At 42.9% G+C, this 17,500-nt stretch overlaps 2 protein-coding genes across 2 annotated transcripts in view; both read left to right on the top strand.

The window, feature by feature from the left end:
* Nucleotides 1–5,092, top strand: part of cpe (carboxypeptidase E) — a 25,001-nt gene extending 19,909 nt beyond the window's left edge. The window contains exons 6-9 of the mRNA XM_076295468.1: nt 1,853–1,992; nt 2,230–2,329; nt 2,671–2,789; nt 3,423–5,092. Of these exons, the coding sequence (XP_076151583.1) occupies nt 1,853–1,992; nt 2,230–2,329; nt 2,671–2,789; nt 3,423–3,521 (458 nt within the window). The 3' untranslated portion in view covers nt 3,522–5,092. The remainder of the gene's footprint in view (nt 1–1,852; nt 1,993–2,229; nt 2,330–2,670; nt 2,790–3,422) is intronic.
* Nucleotides 5,093–13,881: 8,789 nt separating this feature from the next.
* tll1 (tolloid-like 1) overlaps nt 13,882–17,500 on the top strand; it is a 48,914-nt gene continuing 45,295 nt past the window's right edge. The window contains exons 1-2 of the mRNA XM_076295467.1: nt 13,882–13,940; nt 15,502–15,987. Coding sequence (XP_076151582.1) covers nt 15,810–15,987 — 178 coding nt within the window. The 5' untranslated portion in view covers nt 13,882–13,940; nt 15,502–15,809. The remainder of the gene's footprint in view (nt 13,941–15,501; nt 15,988–17,500) is intronic.

The raw sequence follows: 17,500 nt of genomic DNA, 5'->3' as shown, positions 1-17,500 counted from the left end.
ATGGTACATAGGCTCTGAACTTAACCTGGTAGGGGGTAGGTTTTGTTCAGGTTATGTTCAATTATGTTCGATTATTTCAGTGCATGTTCATCCAGGCCGATATTTTTACACTTGTCACACAATGGCGTTTCATTTTGACGAAGGTCTGATTGACAAAGAAGCACAAAATCATGTAATATTCATCCGTGCAATTCACCGTGAGAGGGCGATAAGACCACAACATCACATGATATCCTTTCTTTTCTAAACGAGTTTTGCAAGAGCGCTACAGTTTTTCAGCTGAATCCTAAATATAGGCTACTTGAAAAGCATTCTCCATCCCTACATTACGCATCGTGGATTAGAATAGAATAAAAAAAATCTTTAATGTTTTTACTTCATTCGTTTTCCTGGACACAAACCCATGAGGATCATTAAAGTGTAGTTTCACCTACTGGCAGGTCAGCATCACTTATTAAGTTTTCCAAATGTGCCCCGACAATAGGCTGTTTTTGCTGGTGAGCTTTCAATTAACGGGCTTTGGCTTTTTCAGAATGTCCTCACATTAAGGTCGAATGGATAGGTCATAGGCCACTCTCTTGGATGCTCTCTTAATGGTGTTGGTGCTTAAAACACATTTTTATTTTAATAATTGCCAGAATATATGTGATGCTTCACATCTTATCACAAACGTGGAGGCGAAATGGCAGGGCCCAGAAGGCCTAAACGATGCCAGGATGTACCGGGAATCTAATTTGAGCGACACATTTCAACCGGGTGCGTTAGGCCTATACCTTACTAGAATATTATCAGATCCACTACAGACTAATTCATGTGTAGGCTGTAACTTAATGTTATATGTGCAATTACAGGAGAACTTGATGGGTAGGCTACTGGGGGATAGAGGCTACCCATGCCTTCCGACACTCATCACCCTTCCGATGCTGGAGCGCAAAGGTTTAACTTGGCCCACAGCTGCAGAACCCGCTTTAAAATAGAAAATTACATTTGAGATTCTCAAGGAGTCTATAGCCCACTCAATCTGTGACAAGGTAGGCTAGTTTTTAGAAAGCATCATTTAAAGCAGTCAATAGGCCTATGTAATGTCCACTAATTTAAGCTATTTAATTGTGCTTTTGACATTAATAGGCTTTCCTACATTTACACGGTCAGTTAGGCTATTCTATGCCATGCAGGGTGTCGTTCCTTGGCAGACGCTCAAGTATTGCTCTGTTTTGTTATTACAGTTCTCTCCTCCTCGTAAGCCTCGAGGAAAACTTGCTACTCCGCCTCTGAAAAATACGGTGCTCTTTGTTTCGCCGGTTTCACTCATGGTTTTGACTCTCAATAGATGATGCCTTTATAAGTTCGCCGTGAACGCGCACAACTCTAGGTTAACTAACACAGGGCTGATTGAACTAATTGGTAACCGGTGTTTTGGAACCGACAGTTCGGGTTTAGTCGCCACAGGTTCACACAATCCAGAGGTTAAGTTTTATCTCAGTGTTTGTTAAACCTCCTTTCTGGAATACGCCCCAGTAGTGTACACTTTTGTTATGATATTATTTGTTTATAAACGTTTGCTATGACGACAGCATTCACACTCTTGGCATTCCCTCAACCACCTGAACGTGGTTGTACCTGGCGAAGGCCCGAGTGGTGGAAACGTTGTAACCTGGCCTACCATTAAACTGGGAGCATACAAGACAGTGTGCGGATATCCTTTCTTCTTTCTACGTATTTGCTAGTATCCAGCATCTGTCAAATTTGTATAGATGTGCATACATTTCCGCACTAGCCTACGTTTCAACATTTTTGACTGTTATTGTATATTGAATGAAACCTATAACTGTTCCATTGTGTGTGACTGCAGGCATGCAGGACTTTAACTATCTGAGCAGTAACTGCTTTGAGATCACTCTGGAGCTGAGCTGTGAGAAGTTCCCTCCTGAGGACACCCTCAAGTCCTACTGGGAGCAGAACAAGGACTCACTCGTCACCTACATAGAGCAGGTGTGTGCGCAGATGTATTCATGAGTATTACCATTTATGTTTTAGTGAGTGAGTGAGTAAGTGAGAGAGACTTTGTCTCATATGCATATGTAATGTTTTAGTGAGTGAGAGAGACTTTGTCTCATATGCATATGTAATGTTTTAGTGAGTGAGAGAGACTTTGTCTCATATGCATATGTAATGTTTTAGTGAGTGAGTGAGACTTTCTCATATGCATATGTAATGTTTTGTCTGCAGGTCCACCGTGGGGTCTTTGGCTTTGTGAGGGATCTCCAGGGTAACCCAATCTCCAACGCCTCTGTGTCTGTGGAAGGCATCGATCATGACATGACCACAGGTAGCCTATAGATGCACACAATATATAACACTTCTGCTGAAATGCTCAAGTTCATGGAATGTGGTTAATCTGTACTAGCTAGTGTTATTCAGTGTATATTATTTTGGCTGTACATACAGTATAAAATATAAATTCACAGTACAAAAAAAACTGATCTTAATAAATAGTGACCAGGCTTTATTTTAATTGACAAGGTTGATTTTCTCTTACTTCAGAATGGGCTGTCAAGTAAATAAAAAGTGTATTTTGCCATCTAGTGGACAGTACTGATATTACATGCTAAAGAATGCCATTTCTGCTGGTCCTACTGTATTAGACTAACTGTGTCCCCTTATTCTCAGCTAAGGATGGTGATTACTGGCGTCTTCTGGCTCCTGGGAACTACAAGGTGTCAGCCTCAGTGCCCGGCTACCTCACAGTCATCAAGAAAGTGGCTGTTCCCTACAGTCCTGCCGCACGGGTAACCTATTAGCTCACATGCAGGCAACGCCTGGTAGCACAAGTACAAATGTGGGGGAAATAAAAATTGAAAATAGTACCCATTTCATTCTTTCAGATTAGATTAGATTCAACTTTATTATCATTGTGCAGAGTACAAGTACAAATACAACGAAATGCAGTTTGCGTTTAACCAGAAGTGCAAAAAAGCAGAAAAGTGCAATGTGATATACAAAGTATAGAAAAGTGGTGCATAGACAGGACAGGATATATAGTGCAGTAGACAGTAGTATACAGTTGTTTTACAGAAGGTGGTTTACAGTAATATAAATTAAATATAAATATGTGCAGTGTATTAGCAGTAACCTTAAGCAGTAACTATAAATATGGCTATAGGTACAGGTATGTAATATGAACAACATGTACAGATATGTGTAGTGCAGTAGCAGTAACATTATAATAGTAGTAAGAATAATATAGATATGTGCAGTGTATTACTGTAACAGAATATATAATAAGAATAACAGACTAAATATGGATATTTAGTGTGAACCTTAAAGACAGATGTGAATAGTATGTACAGCTATGTGCAGTGTGGTGACAGACAGGTGACGGAGCCTCCTCTGCCCTCCCATCTCTCCTTCTCCTTTTTCAGCTGGACTTTGAGCTGGAGTCTCTGGAGGAGAGGAAAGAGGAAGAAAAGGAGGAGCTTATGGACTGGTGGAAGATGATGTCAGAGACACTGAACTTCTAATTGGTCGCCATCCTCATATCTCATGTCTGATTGGCTGCTGCCGTGTGAGCCATTGAGATGTAAAATATTTAGTCTCTTGTATGTCTGCTCACTTGCTGTAATGAATGCACCAATTTTATTTGGCTTTTAATTTCTGTTTTTAACAATTATCTTTAATGTTCTTGTAATAAGTATAAGCTGCCTATTTGTGTTTTGTGGAGTCATACACCAGCCTCACCCCTAAACTAGACAACGACATAAACACACAACTATTGTGCAGTCAGAAACACTGATATTGTGTGCATAGAGGAACGCGCACACACAGACACACACACACACACACACACACAAAATGCTCTTACACACACACACACACACACACACAGAGAAATGCTCTTACACACACACACACACACACACACACACACACACACACACACACACACACACACACACACACACTCTTATTGGCAGTATGTGGTGCAGACTGCCCTCCTTTGTGAAGTTGTGTTCTTCCTTGTTCATGTGAGGTTTTCTGTAATCATGGTCACCAAATCTATAATCAATCAGGACACTGTGTTGTGTTGAATGTATGCTATAATGATGATAATAATTATGAATGATGCTTGTACAAAGACACTACATACACACTCACATATACAGAGTACACACAGACACAGACACGCAGACACAGACACACATACACACACACACATACACACACACACACACAGACACACACACAGACACAGACTTTCCTAACTAAAGGGAAAATGGAACTTTCAAATGAAAGAATGAATTTAGAATTTAAACATAACTATATCATAGGCAGTGGGCTGGTATACTAAACTTATCAGTATAATTCAAATTTTAATACAACAGCACAATGTAATTAATGTTATTTTACTACAGTACCAAATAGGCTAAGATATGTAGGGTTGGTTGTATCTGCTGCACAAGTAATGTAACATAGAGGAAAATAATGTACGCCATGACATGCACACAGTTTTACACACATGAACATGCACTATTATATACAAACATTTTTATCAGTCCCATTCTATCCAAGTTTCTGAGTTTAGTATTTAAGTATTAAATATGTACAGTCATACACACAAGGGAACATCCCACTAAGCACACACACACACACACATACACACACACAGACACATACACACACACACACACACACACATACCCACACACACACACAGACACGAACACACACACACACACACACACACATACACACACACATACCCACACACACACACACACACATACCACACATACACACACACACACACACACACATACCACACAAACACACACACACACACACACATACCACACATACACACACACACACACACACACATACCCACACATACAGACATGATTTCCTCTGCTCCCTCCAATTGATGTTACTCCAGGTTTTCCCGTCACCTTTGACCTGAGCCAAGGGTGTCCATCGTGAGGATATCCATCACTAAGCTCTGCGCTTGGACTCACTGACCCGGTCAAGTGATCATGAATGCCAATGAAATGAGCTGAGATTATTTGACCAATAAAGGCCCTTCTATCTGTTGTCATTCTGCTCAGTGGTGTGGTCATCCTTCTGGGTCTAAGAGGCCTTACAGTAGAGTGGACAATGAGGTGAATCAGCTGTCCAGTTCGGTAGCTGTTCCTCTACAGTGTCCCTCCATATGAAAGACATCTCCGTCTTAGTCTGTTAAAATGGTCTGACAATAAAAGTTACTAAATCAACCAGATTATATTTCCAACAGCAATAATGATCAGGATGGGGATGATATAATACTGATCAGAGCTAGCTCTAATCTTGAGCTGAACTGTGTCATTACTTTGTCCATAAGTGGTATTTGTGCTAGATACACCTTGAGGTTGCTAAGAATAATTCATGAATACACATTACTAGGATGAAAGGGTGGTACATATAAATGAGATATAATCTCTACTAATGTGATTAAGGCATGATGCCCATGCCATACTGACAGTCACAACTCAAGACTTCACCGAGTCGCTACAGTTCAAAAATTCCAGAACAGCAAGCAGCAGTGAAAAAGGCCTGCTCAGAGCAGAAGCTCTGTCCTCTTCTCACCTGGAGCAGTGAAAAAGGCCTGCTCAGAGCAGAAGCTCTGTCCTCTTCTCACCTGCAGAGTTTCCTCCCAGAAGGTCCCATGAGAGGCTCTGTGCTGAACTAACTTAACTGTTTATTCTGCAGATCAATAGCACCACACATTCCTGCTCCAATTAGCAATAAATATGTATTAGGTCTGAAACGCTTTTTGGTGATCAATTTGTTATGGGTGTCTGAGTTTCTTAACCGCCCATCAAGCATGTTTTGTCCCAAATTAGTGTTTTTACATCCGTTTACATTTTTCAGTGCAGAAGAAAAGTTCACAAATTCAAAGTGCATCAAGCGACAACACACATATATGTATATTTTCTTCTTCATTCCAGAATTCAAGTATTTTGTTAAGAATGTGTCCACCTTCACAGCATAGAGAATATATTTCACCTTTTAACAAAAAAATACTGTGAACAAGCAATGTATGGAATCACCTGTTCAGAGTGAATGCTAAAGGAAAGCATATTCTGTCTCCTGGCTATGCCATATCTGAGTCTGCACTAATTATATGGATACACTAGAGGGCAGTGATCAGCTTTGGAAAAAAATAATACACTGTAGCCTGCTAAGGCTAGAGAAGTTGGGTCAATGGTGTGTGTGTGTGTCTGTGTGTGTGTGTCTCTCTCTCTCTCTCTCTCTCTCTCTGTATTCACACATAAAACCTATTGCCTTCCTCCTCCTCCTCCTAACACTGTATTAGTAATCTAATATTGATTGGTTATCAATTTACAGACTTAGATTTGTAGTGTGTGTGAGTGTGCATGTGTGTGCATGTGTACACAAGCAACATATTTCCAACTTTTCATTAATCCCTACCTCCTCCTCTTCCTTCTAACACTGATTGGTAATCAAAGCTCTTACAGACTTCTCTGTATGTGTGTGTGTGTGTGTGTGTGTATGTGTGTGTGTGTGTGTGTGTGGTGTGTGGTTGTCTGCAGAGGGTGCACACACAACCGATCCCCATACACAGACGAAGTCCATCTTTTCATGAATGCCTTCCTCCTCCTCCTAGATCTGCATTAGTAATTGAACAGTGATTCGCCATCAAAGCTCTCAGACGTACATTAGCTTTGGCTTCACTCTCTTCCACATGTTGGTGTGATTTAATCATCTGTGTTCTGCTCCAGATCTCCCGGTCATCTCACAGGAGGGCATCCGGGTCTAGCCCAGAGCTCTCCCAGTGTCCCAGGGGAATGTTCCCTAACACCACTGGGCCATCGGTCCATCTCATCTCCAGTTCCATCTCCGAGCCGAGGCTGGAGAGAGGAGAACAGCCCCTCCAGGAGAGAAACGATAGCATTCCAAAAACAAAACCAAAGAGCTCGTGGCTAATGAAGGAGAGGGGGTCTCTGCCAGAGTTCTTGCACACCATGTGTCTGTATTTCTGTGTGTGAAGGGGCGAAAGGTCTGCTTTGACTGAAGACCAGTTTCAAATCCCTCTTTCTCTCTCCCTCCCTCTCTCTCTCCTCTCTTTCTCTCTCATTCTCTATTGCTCCTCTGTTCTTATGGGTGGTCTTGCTCTCCTCTCTTTCATCAGCCCTCCTGCCATCACGCTAGCCTCTCTGTGTGCATGAGACGAAGAATGCCATCCCATTCAGCGAATTAAGCTGACTTTACAGTGTGTGAACTCAGGATGAATAGCAAGAGAGAGAGAGAGAGAGAGAGAGAGAGAGAGAGAGGAGAGAGATAGAGAGAGAAGGAGAGAGAGAGAGAGAGAGAGAGAGAAGGAGAGAGAGAGAGATAGAGAGATAGAGAAGGAGAGAGAGAGAGAGAGATAGAGAGAGAGAGGAGAGAGAGATAGAGAGAGAGAGAGAGAGAAGGAGAGAGAGAGAGAGAGAAGGAGAGAGAGAGAAGGAGAGAGAGAGCGACATCATGATATTATTACTCTTTTGTTTTTATTGCTGTTAATTCTAGATCCTTCATGTCCACCTCCACATTGATGTACCCTCCCCCTCCTCTTTTGATGTATTCATTATTGTATCTTATTGAATCTATCTTTTTATCATGTGATGTCAGTTCAAATGTCCTCTGGTTTCTCATTTCCCTTGTTTTCCCTATAGATGTTGACTGTATTCATGTTGATGATGAGTGTGTGTGTGTGTGTGTGTGTGTGTTTGTGTGTGTGTGTGTGTGGGGGTGGGGGGGGGGGCATGCACTCAAGCATTTTGCTTGTTCTCCACAGAGTTGGCTTTTGTCTGGCCAATTGTAACCTCTCATGCAGAGCTGCCCTTGGCAACAGAGCCAGCCTGAGTTTGACTCTCATCCTTCTGAGCACCTGCTCCCTGAAATCACCTCATGTGTTTGTGTAGACACACACACACACACACAAACAAACATAAATACAAACACACATTCACAAACACACATCTTCTGCATAACAACCTTCACAAAATATAAGGACACACACTATTGCCTACTTGAAGAGCCTAAAAACATATTTCCACAAACCAAAGGTGAAATGTCCTATATCGTTTATATCCAGGCTATAATATCATTAGAATAATTCTAAGGTTATTGCACATATAGATTTGTAGGATAAGAACTTAGTTCCCCTCAATTATTGATTTCAGTTGTCTTCTGATGTCCTGGCTCTCTCTGTCTTGCCTTATTGTCCTTGCTAGTGGGAGGCTAATCAATGGTGTGGTCATCTGGAGATGTGCACAAGTGACAGGGACATGGGAAGGTCGCTCAGTTTCATCCAGTAGTTCACTTCAGCGCCATAAAAAGTCTGGGTTGGCAGATATTCTTTCATAAAAATGAAAAAGGCCAGATATTTGGATGGCTATTTACACTAGATAAAAATTATATAAAGTAAATACTATAATCTTATGAATAATACAATATCTGACAAAACAAATGCAGGTATAATTTTTATGTTAATAGAATAACATGTAACAGTAAAATAACCATACTCTCATCCCTGGTCTTTTCTCTACTGCAGAGGTCCTCACTGAGGTGACACAAAAAGGGCACAAGATCACACTGCTTTTCCAGAAGCTTCTTCACAGAGCTCCCTATTCTGACACAGCTCCCTATTCTCACTAGCTCCCTATTCTCACTATTCTCACACAGCTCCTTATTCTCACACAGCTGCCTATTCTGACACAGCTCCCTATTCTCACAGCTCCCTATTCTCACTATTCTCACACAGCTCCCAATTCTCACAGCTCCCTATTCTCACACAGCTCCCTATTCTCACAGCTCCCTATTCTCACACAGCTCCCTATTCTCACACATCTCCCTATTCTCACAGGTCCCTATTCTCACTAGCTCCCTATTCTCACACGGCTCCCTATTCTCACTAGGTCCCTATTCCCATACAGCTCCCTATTCTCACTAGGTCCCTAATCTCACACAGCTCCCTAATCTCACACAGCTCCCTATTCTCACACAGCTCCCTATTCTCACAGCTCCCTATTCTCACTAGGTCCCTATTCTCACAGCTCCCTATTCTCACTAGGTCTCTATTCTCACTAGGTCCCTATTCTCACACAGATCCCTATTCTCACACAGCTCCCTATTCTCACAATCCATCAACACAAAGCCAGTAAAAAGAAAAATAATAAAGTTTTCAGCTGAGAATCATTTGAAAGAGTGATGCAGAGATGCTTTCCCCTTCTCACCCTGCTGGAGGATCAGGATCATATTAGTCAACACTTATACTGTTCAACTACTAAGTATATGCTGTGCATTATACTGACTATTCTACTAAAAGGAGCTCTCTGTTCAAAACAATATAGAATATGGGAGTGCATTTCAATGGATTATTTCAATTACCAAAAACTAAGAAGGATGTAGAAGTTGGAAAGCACACGCACAAACAGACACACACGCACACACACACACAGCTTTTCACATCTGAGTTAGGGAGACTATCCCAGAATTGTCTGCAGGCTGTGGTGGTTAACCTTGCCCTTGAAATTCCAAAACACTGCAGCTCATGTTCCGTTCATAAAAGAATATACCGCCTGCTGAGTTTTTTGACAATGAACGATATGAGCCCTCCTTTAAAAGCTGGAATTGCCATTCAACCCCCCACAACAGCGCTTTCCTCAGCCCCCATCTATAAACACGGATGTCCTCTCCACGCCGGTACAGTGCCACTTCCTCTCTGTCTTGCCACCTCTGCCACGGAACAACACCCCCCGTTGCCAAGGCCACATGGTCCGACCCGCAAAGCTCTCTTCTTATCTAGAGTGGACCACTCACTGGGCAATTGTTGAAGGGGGGTCGGAGGAAGAGAGAAAGCTGCGAGATCAGAGAGAGTGAACCAGGGGGATTACTTATCACCATGTGGAGCCTCGTCCATCTCTTCTCAGTTGTCCTGCAAAAACCTTGTTGCTCTTGGCGTGAAGAGCTTATGATGAATTGAGAAAATTGTTTTCTCAGACTTGCTCGGTTACACCAGGACCCTCACACATCTTTCTACGTGTCTGAATAAAGTACACAGAGGTAGAGAGAAAGCGAACAGACCTGAAGACACAGGCAAACTAGATGTTAACCTATATAAACCTGTTTAGATATCCTTTATGGGTGGAAGCATTACAGTAATCTGGTCTAGAGCCTCTACTGTCTTCATCATTTTCACCTTTGTTCTCCCCTACTCTTCTCCAGGCCTTCTCCAGGCCTCCACTCCCCACTCTTCTGTCCTCTCATGGATTTGTCAACTGTGGGACAGCTCATTCTCATTTCGTAAAGCAGTAATTCAGTTTTGTTATTCAGTACTGTGTGCTGGCTAAGGAACTGTGTGCCCCCAAACCCAACCCCTCTGCTTGTACACACAGACAACCACAATAGATATTTGAGACATCCGTTTTTTATCTATCACAAACACTGGAATTTCAATAATTCAATAATTCATATTCTGATACCAAACAAGGGAGAGAATGGGGGAGAGAGAGTTTATGAATGCTGAGAGAGGGGGGAAAGAGAGAGAGAGAGAAAGAGAGAGGGAGAGAGTGTGTGTGTGTGTGTGTGCATGTGCATGAACGTCCTTGCAAGATAGGAAATGGCAAGTGTTAACATGATCAGATCAGACCCGTTCAGACTCACAAACTCTCTCTTACACACATGCAATCTACACATGCGTACGCAGACATGAGCACACACACACACACACACACACCCACACACAAACACACACACACACAAACACACACAGAGTAGTTTGTGCAGAGGAAATCCTCTTCCTGTTGGCTCTCACTGTGTTTACTTTCTGAGTATGCTGCACTGCGCAGAACTATGGGCCACAGCAAGAGGTCGAGGTTCATAGCCCTTCACCCCATGCTCTCTCCCTCACACACACATGTGCACGCACATACACACACACACACACATACGGGACAAGAGGGAGAGAGAGAGAGAGAGAGAGAGAGAGAGAGAGACAGTGTTTGTTAGTGGCTGTCTCCATGTGTGTCTTTATAACAGTGTGACACACACACACACACACACACACACTTATCCACTGTTGGGTCTGTAGCTTGACATACTCCTCACAAACATAGCTAATACATGTGGTCACTACATGCTTCCAGGAAGAAAATCCCCTTTGTTTGGTGATTTTCTGGATGGAAGTCATTGTACGTGCACTGTAACACACGCACACACACACACACACATCACATCACATCACATACACAATCAACACCATCCAACGGCTGCAAAATTTGTGGCAAATCATTTTAGGCACTTTAGGCATTTTAATCAACAAAAGTTTTATTATAGAGTGTACAAGACATGACACATTTGTGTCACTAAACTGATGACTGATAACAAAAATATTGAAAAAAGCATGCACATACACGGACACACACACACATAATCTGACATTGAAATGGCTTCACTATGCAGCAGGCCACAGCGGGCAGCTGGTAGGAAACTTCCCAATGCTGCACCAAACTACTGTAAGTGTTTCAAATGAAGCGTATAACAATTGCATAATTGCACAGTCTGAGCCTAGAATAGCTGGGTTTTGTTGATTTTCTGCTTCTTTCTTTAGGTGGGGTCAATGGCCCGGGAGTGTAGTTGCTGGCGAAGTGCTTTCAAGAGATCCCAAGTGGCTGGGATCAATATGTCCTTAAATAGCCAGCAGACAATTACAGCCAGAGCCATTCATCTCAGCTACACGAGCCAGGCACCCAAAGCTCAAGGCACAATACACTAGAATGCTGATACTCCTTTAAAAAAGTTTCCACACTTCTCTCCTCTTCATATATCACCACTCGTTCTTTTCCTGCATCTTCTCTCAGGCCAACTCTATCCATTGTGTATTGTCTGCTATTTTCTTCTCCTTCACAATCCATGTCCACAGTCCTTACTTTTCCATCCTCTACAACTTTTCAGTGAATCACTTCATCCTCTACAACTTTTCAGTGGATCATTTATCCCCACTTTCTTCATGTCTCCAACTCTTTTCTCTATACCCTAATCCTTAAACATACAACTTACTTTCCTTTACTTATACCTCTTCCTTAAACATACAACTTACTTTCCTTTACTTATACCTCTTCCTTTAAGCCTGGGTGCCAGCCGAACTTAGTCACAACATTTGAGGTCGGGAAGTTCATATTCTGTTCATATTCATATTCTGACTAGAATTTGAGTATGACAACGTCAGGCTATCTTCCTTTCTCTTGTGAGCCTCTGATTCTCTGGAACCATCTCACAGTTAGAAACGTAGCTCACTGCGGGTCAGATGGCCTTCTGTGATTGGTTTTCCAGTTGAGCAGAACTGCCACAGTCCAGGCTAGACAGACCACCCCAAGGCCCCCGTCTTGACATCATGGCAGATGTGGAGACATGTTTGGTTTTCTAGATTTTTTGTTTTTCTTTTGTTTTTTGTGTTCCTTCTACTATCCTTCTTGCTTTATCTCTTGTATTTGTTTGATAGGTACGGTGTTTGCTCTGTGTGTGTGTGTGTGTGTGTGTGTGTGTGTGTGTGTGTGTGCGCGCGCGCGCCCAATAGTGCACATGTTTGTTTGTTTACTTCCCTTGGCTACTAAGTTGGTGTGTGATAGCGTGATAGCTGGGCCCAAATGCTGGACTGTGGGAAGAGCGGAGAGGAGCAGGCCGATAGGGTCAGCTCTGTGTAGTGGCCCTGGCCTGCACTCTGCCCTCCAGACAGCAGGGGGCAGCAGGTCCAGCACTCCCTGTCTGTCCAGGGACCACTGCAGACATCTAGAACTGGACTTCTGACACAAGGGAACTACACAAACCCTAACCAACATCTCCATGTACACTTATGAGAGGTGTCCATGATGTCTTCACAGAGTAGCTCAACTCCAAATCCTTTATTCACTCTAGTTGTGTTTCTGTACCCAGCAGAGCGCAATGCCATATTGTCATAATCATTTCATGTAAAAAAAAAACATAACAACATTGAGCTAATGTTAATTTGGGGACAAACAAAAATGAAAAAATGTTTTAAAGTCAACATTTTGTAGAACATTATACTAAAGTCTGATTCATTTTCATTTAAAAGTATTTGCATCGGTTTTGGACGTTTCAACAGAAACCCTCTAGGAGCATATTGAAAGGGTCTATAGCCTACAGTACATCATATAGTAGATAATGTATGCCAAACACACACATACACACACACACACACTGATGTAGAACAGCTAGTTACACACTGCATTATGCATTTTAACTTGCAAGACATTGGGCACAATGCTTCTGAACACCAAAATACACACACACACACACACACACAAATACATTGACTAAACAAACAAAAACATATTACAGTATCCAATGGAATTTGTGTGATAGGCATTCGTGGGAAAATAGGTAACAACTGTATGTGTGAACCACAGTGACTGATGGAAATATAATTATCAGCTATTAAAAATAGCTGATAATTAGCTGATAGCTGATAACCAGCAATTTTAACAACAGTGAGCCATGAATTTCTGATACTCTTGATATATTGTGCGTGAGTTTGGCACCGCAGGGATTTGGATGTCAGGTTACTGCAGCTGAAGTTGAGGACAGCTTGATGGATTGATGGAGTGACGTCAGCACGCAGCTACCTTCTCGAGAGAGGGGAGGATTAATCTGAGAGAGAGAGAGAGAGAGAGAGAGAGAGAGAGAGAGACGCGCTAATCTCTCCCCGGGAAATGTGCACGTTCGGGAATAAGTGGTACCAGTCAGAAACTGCGCGGTAATATTCCCTTACCGGCTTTGCCAAATGTTTTCACCAGCAGGGAACGAAGAGGAGAAAGGAGCAAGTCCGGCAGCGGGCGGGATGTACACTCACCGCCAAGCTGTAACACTCTAGAATCACTGGAAAGGTACGCAATTTAAGTGGTATTTTTAGATGCGTTTGCGCCATTGATTCAACTTTTGTTTATTTCCTTTCGAGGTCTTCTAATTCCGATAATGGATTATTGCCATAGGCTACTCATGCACTTGGCCAGCTCCATGCCCTATGGACTTGGTGACTTGAGACGAAACATTATTGTACTGAAACCTTCTGTGTTTGACAGTGTGTTTATAGTTAACGGTGTGCCTGTGCGCTGGCTTGTGAATAGCCCGCACACCTACAGTCGTATCTCACCCGTCTCGGGTGTACGCAGTGATAGTCCACGGGAGATACTTAAAATACATGAACACCAAATCGTTCCAAAAGCAGAGTGCTCTGCCGATTGTCCTTGTTTGCAAAACAACAACAGTAAAGTGGTTTGGATCAAACGACGCTTTTCAAAAGCTTTCCATGACAACATATTTTTCTAGATTAAATGGATTGTACAATAATGACCTAATACAGTCGTATGATTTAGGTTTATGACATAAAATCAGGGAACGTCACCGAAATATAACAGCCTTTCAGATAGCCAAAAAGGAAGATGTGTTAATATAGGATTGGTGATATAGAGGCCTATGTCCGTCCTTGCTCTAGTTCTCGAAAGTTATCCGAATCGAGGTTTATTGCAAAATGCCAAATTAGGGTAGTGGGTCTGTATTTCCGTTCTGGTGAGTTCATTTGAGTCATTAACATAAATGTAAGCACGGAATGTGTTTATGTGCGTGTATGGTACTGTGCATGTGCCATTTAAATAGGCTAAGTGTCTTGGTGTTAAATGGTGTCAGTGTCAGGCGATGTGTTTACAGTTTGCAAAGGCCAGTTAAGGTTTTCCTGTGAAAACGAGACTGCGGATATACAGTCTTGCTTACATCTACCTGGCTTCTGTAGGCCTAAACTATAATTTGTCCCGTGCATTGCTACATTTCAACTCTTTACAATCAGTGTTTATGACCCTCTCTCATCTACCTGGAACCTGGCTGCTACATCCTGTCTTCCCCGTTGCTCAGAACCAGCGACTCCAAGCGTAATACATTTTACGGGATTATTGCTCAAATTTTAAGGAACGTGCGAGTTTTACTGCTACCGGGTCTCGTTCTCAGGCCAGCTTGACTGGACTGGAACAATAGAAACAGGGTAATATTTATGAGGTGGTGGTGTTCGCAAGTTGTTAGGCAATCATACTGGAAGTTTATGCAGTCCTCTGTCGCTCTACCCGCCCCAGAGCTCAGCAAAGTGTGGGACGAAATACAAAAACATGAGAGGTGTCCTAAACCATGGTGCTCCACTTTGTTTTTCCAATAGGTATGTTAGCTCTGACTAGATAATCGAATACCTGCCGAGTCCCTGACTCTAATTTACGACAAAACAGATCATCATCAAACAGTAGCCCTCCATACCTACTGTTCACGCAAATCTCTGTAAGTTTGAGTGCTCTGGCTCAGAGTCGCTTCCCTGCTTGACGAAACCAACTGATGTTCCGTTGTTGTCCAACTTAATTACGTTGTTCTGTGACCAACCTCCCTCTCTCTCTCTCTCTCTCTCAGCAGGGCAAGCAAGGAGCCACGGGATTTCGCGTTGGGAGGGAAGACACACAGTACGCGCACAGGGCAGTTCAGGTGTTTTGAAATAACCGCAAATGCAGAGGCACAAAGCTGAGTCGTGACTCGCGACTCGTCTGGGTCTGTGCCTGCTCGCCGGCCAGCTATGTTACCGGTCCAATGATCTTCTCACACCGACAACCCGACGCTTCGCAATGAGCCTCTAAATTCCTGTCCGCTCGGAGTCTTCTGTGGACACATCGTTTCCCTCTAGAGGAGGGTAGGCAGCCTACTCACTCATTCATTCCCAACTTCAGATGGACAGCGCACCGAGGGCACCTACAACTAAGATGCATTGGATCGCCCTTCTACTGACTGGATTGACTTTATGGAGCAAAGTATCCGTCCACTATTGCTTAGACTACGAGGACAATTATGACTACTATGAAGAAGAGAAGATGGAGACCATAGACTACAAAGATCCATGCAAAGCTGGTAAGACTTTTTTTTTTTTTTTTTAACGTATCTACAGAGGTCGTGAGAAAGTGAAATGTGGGTTTATGAAGTAAACAAATACCACATTCCGCCTAGAGGTGTCATATTAGAAACTACACGTGCTATCTATCTCCCTTTAAAACATGGGTAAGCATCTCTTTTAAAACTGCTCACTCTGTTTCCTTTCTTGCGTTATATGACCCCAACAGACTCACATCCTTGAAGATTGTTGTCAATTCGTTTAAGATCGCTGTGAATGACCACAGAGGAAAAACTAGTCATGGAAACCCCGACAAGGATTTGCATGAATTGGTTGCGTATCTTACGATAACTGGCGTTAACTGAAGCAGACGTCTTAATTGCTGTTCAGGCAATCCCTGCGTTGTAACAACATATGCTGTGCGCACAGCTCACACTTGGTTATAGTTTAAGATGAATGCGTGTTTCTGTAATTTCTGTAATTCTCCTGCGGAGATATGACATTAACAATCCCCGCGTGCCTCCACCCCCACTGTAAGCGATCGTGCACCCGGTTTAATTCGCACCGCCCTCACCTCAGTCTCCCGCGAGTTGATCCATCCCGAAGACACGTGCACCGTCGCTGTCATAAGCCGGTCTCGTACCGTCTATCCACCTCCCGCTACCGTTTGTGTTTTTTAAGCACTCACGCATTCCACCTGTTCGATGCACATGACGGCTGATGCTCGAAGCAATTCCTGTTTTTATCCCTAGATTCCATTTATGAACCGCTTCTCGTGTTGGGAGACTTTTAATAAGTTTTATGCTTTAATGTAACTGATGGGGACATAGCGAAAGGGGAGATTGAACAGTGCATTTGTATGTTGCTTTGGCTCTAACGCAAGCAGCGCAGGTGGTTCATGGTGCAGAATGCAATCCAGTGCGGTAGGCTACTCAGCTGAACTGGCATGCTGCGAGCTGCTCACTTTATGGAACCCTACCTGAATCTAACCCTAACCTTACCTGATGATGCCGCTCTGTTACCCCCCTACCTCTTATCATAGGACTACACTTTAAATCAACATTACTGTAAACCACACTACACAACTGGAGACTGTCTGTTCTCTCTCTCTCTCTCTCTCTCTCTCTCACACACACACACACACACACACACACACACACACACACAAGTATCTTGGCTTAGTCTGCTGATTCTTAATAGGCACCCTATTCACTTTTAGTGTTGTTGGTACTGAAGACACATACAACTGATGTGAACTTGTATATGAGCGTATGTCTGGCATTGCATGTGTTTCTGTTTGTACATCTGTGTGTGTCTGTGTGTGTGTCTGTGTGCCTGTATTGCACCCCACCCAAGGGTAAGCAGATGTGCTCTCTCTCTCTCTCTCTCTCCCTCTATCTCCTCTTAGTCCTCTAGTTTTCCTTTGCTTTTGCAGTTTTATCCATTAAACACACATAGTGGCTAATGCCTGCATATATAAATCACTTCATCAATGAGATCAAAATGAACAGTGTGTGTGTGCAGGTTTGTGAA

This window comes from Alosa pseudoharengus, unplaced genomic scaffold, assembly GCF_046254945.1.
Source record: "Alosa pseudoharengus isolate Yale_2024_CS ecotype anadromous, Long Island Sound unplaced genomic scaffold, YU_APseudo_1.1 YU_APseudo_1.1_scf_2, whole genome shotgun sequence".
Taxonomy (NCBI): Eukaryota; Metazoa; Chordata; class Actinopteri; order Clupeiformes; family Clupeidae; genus Alosa; species Alosa pseudoharengus.
Note: the sequence above shows the minus strand (reverse complement) of the source record. Positions and strands in the feature narration are given on the sequence as shown.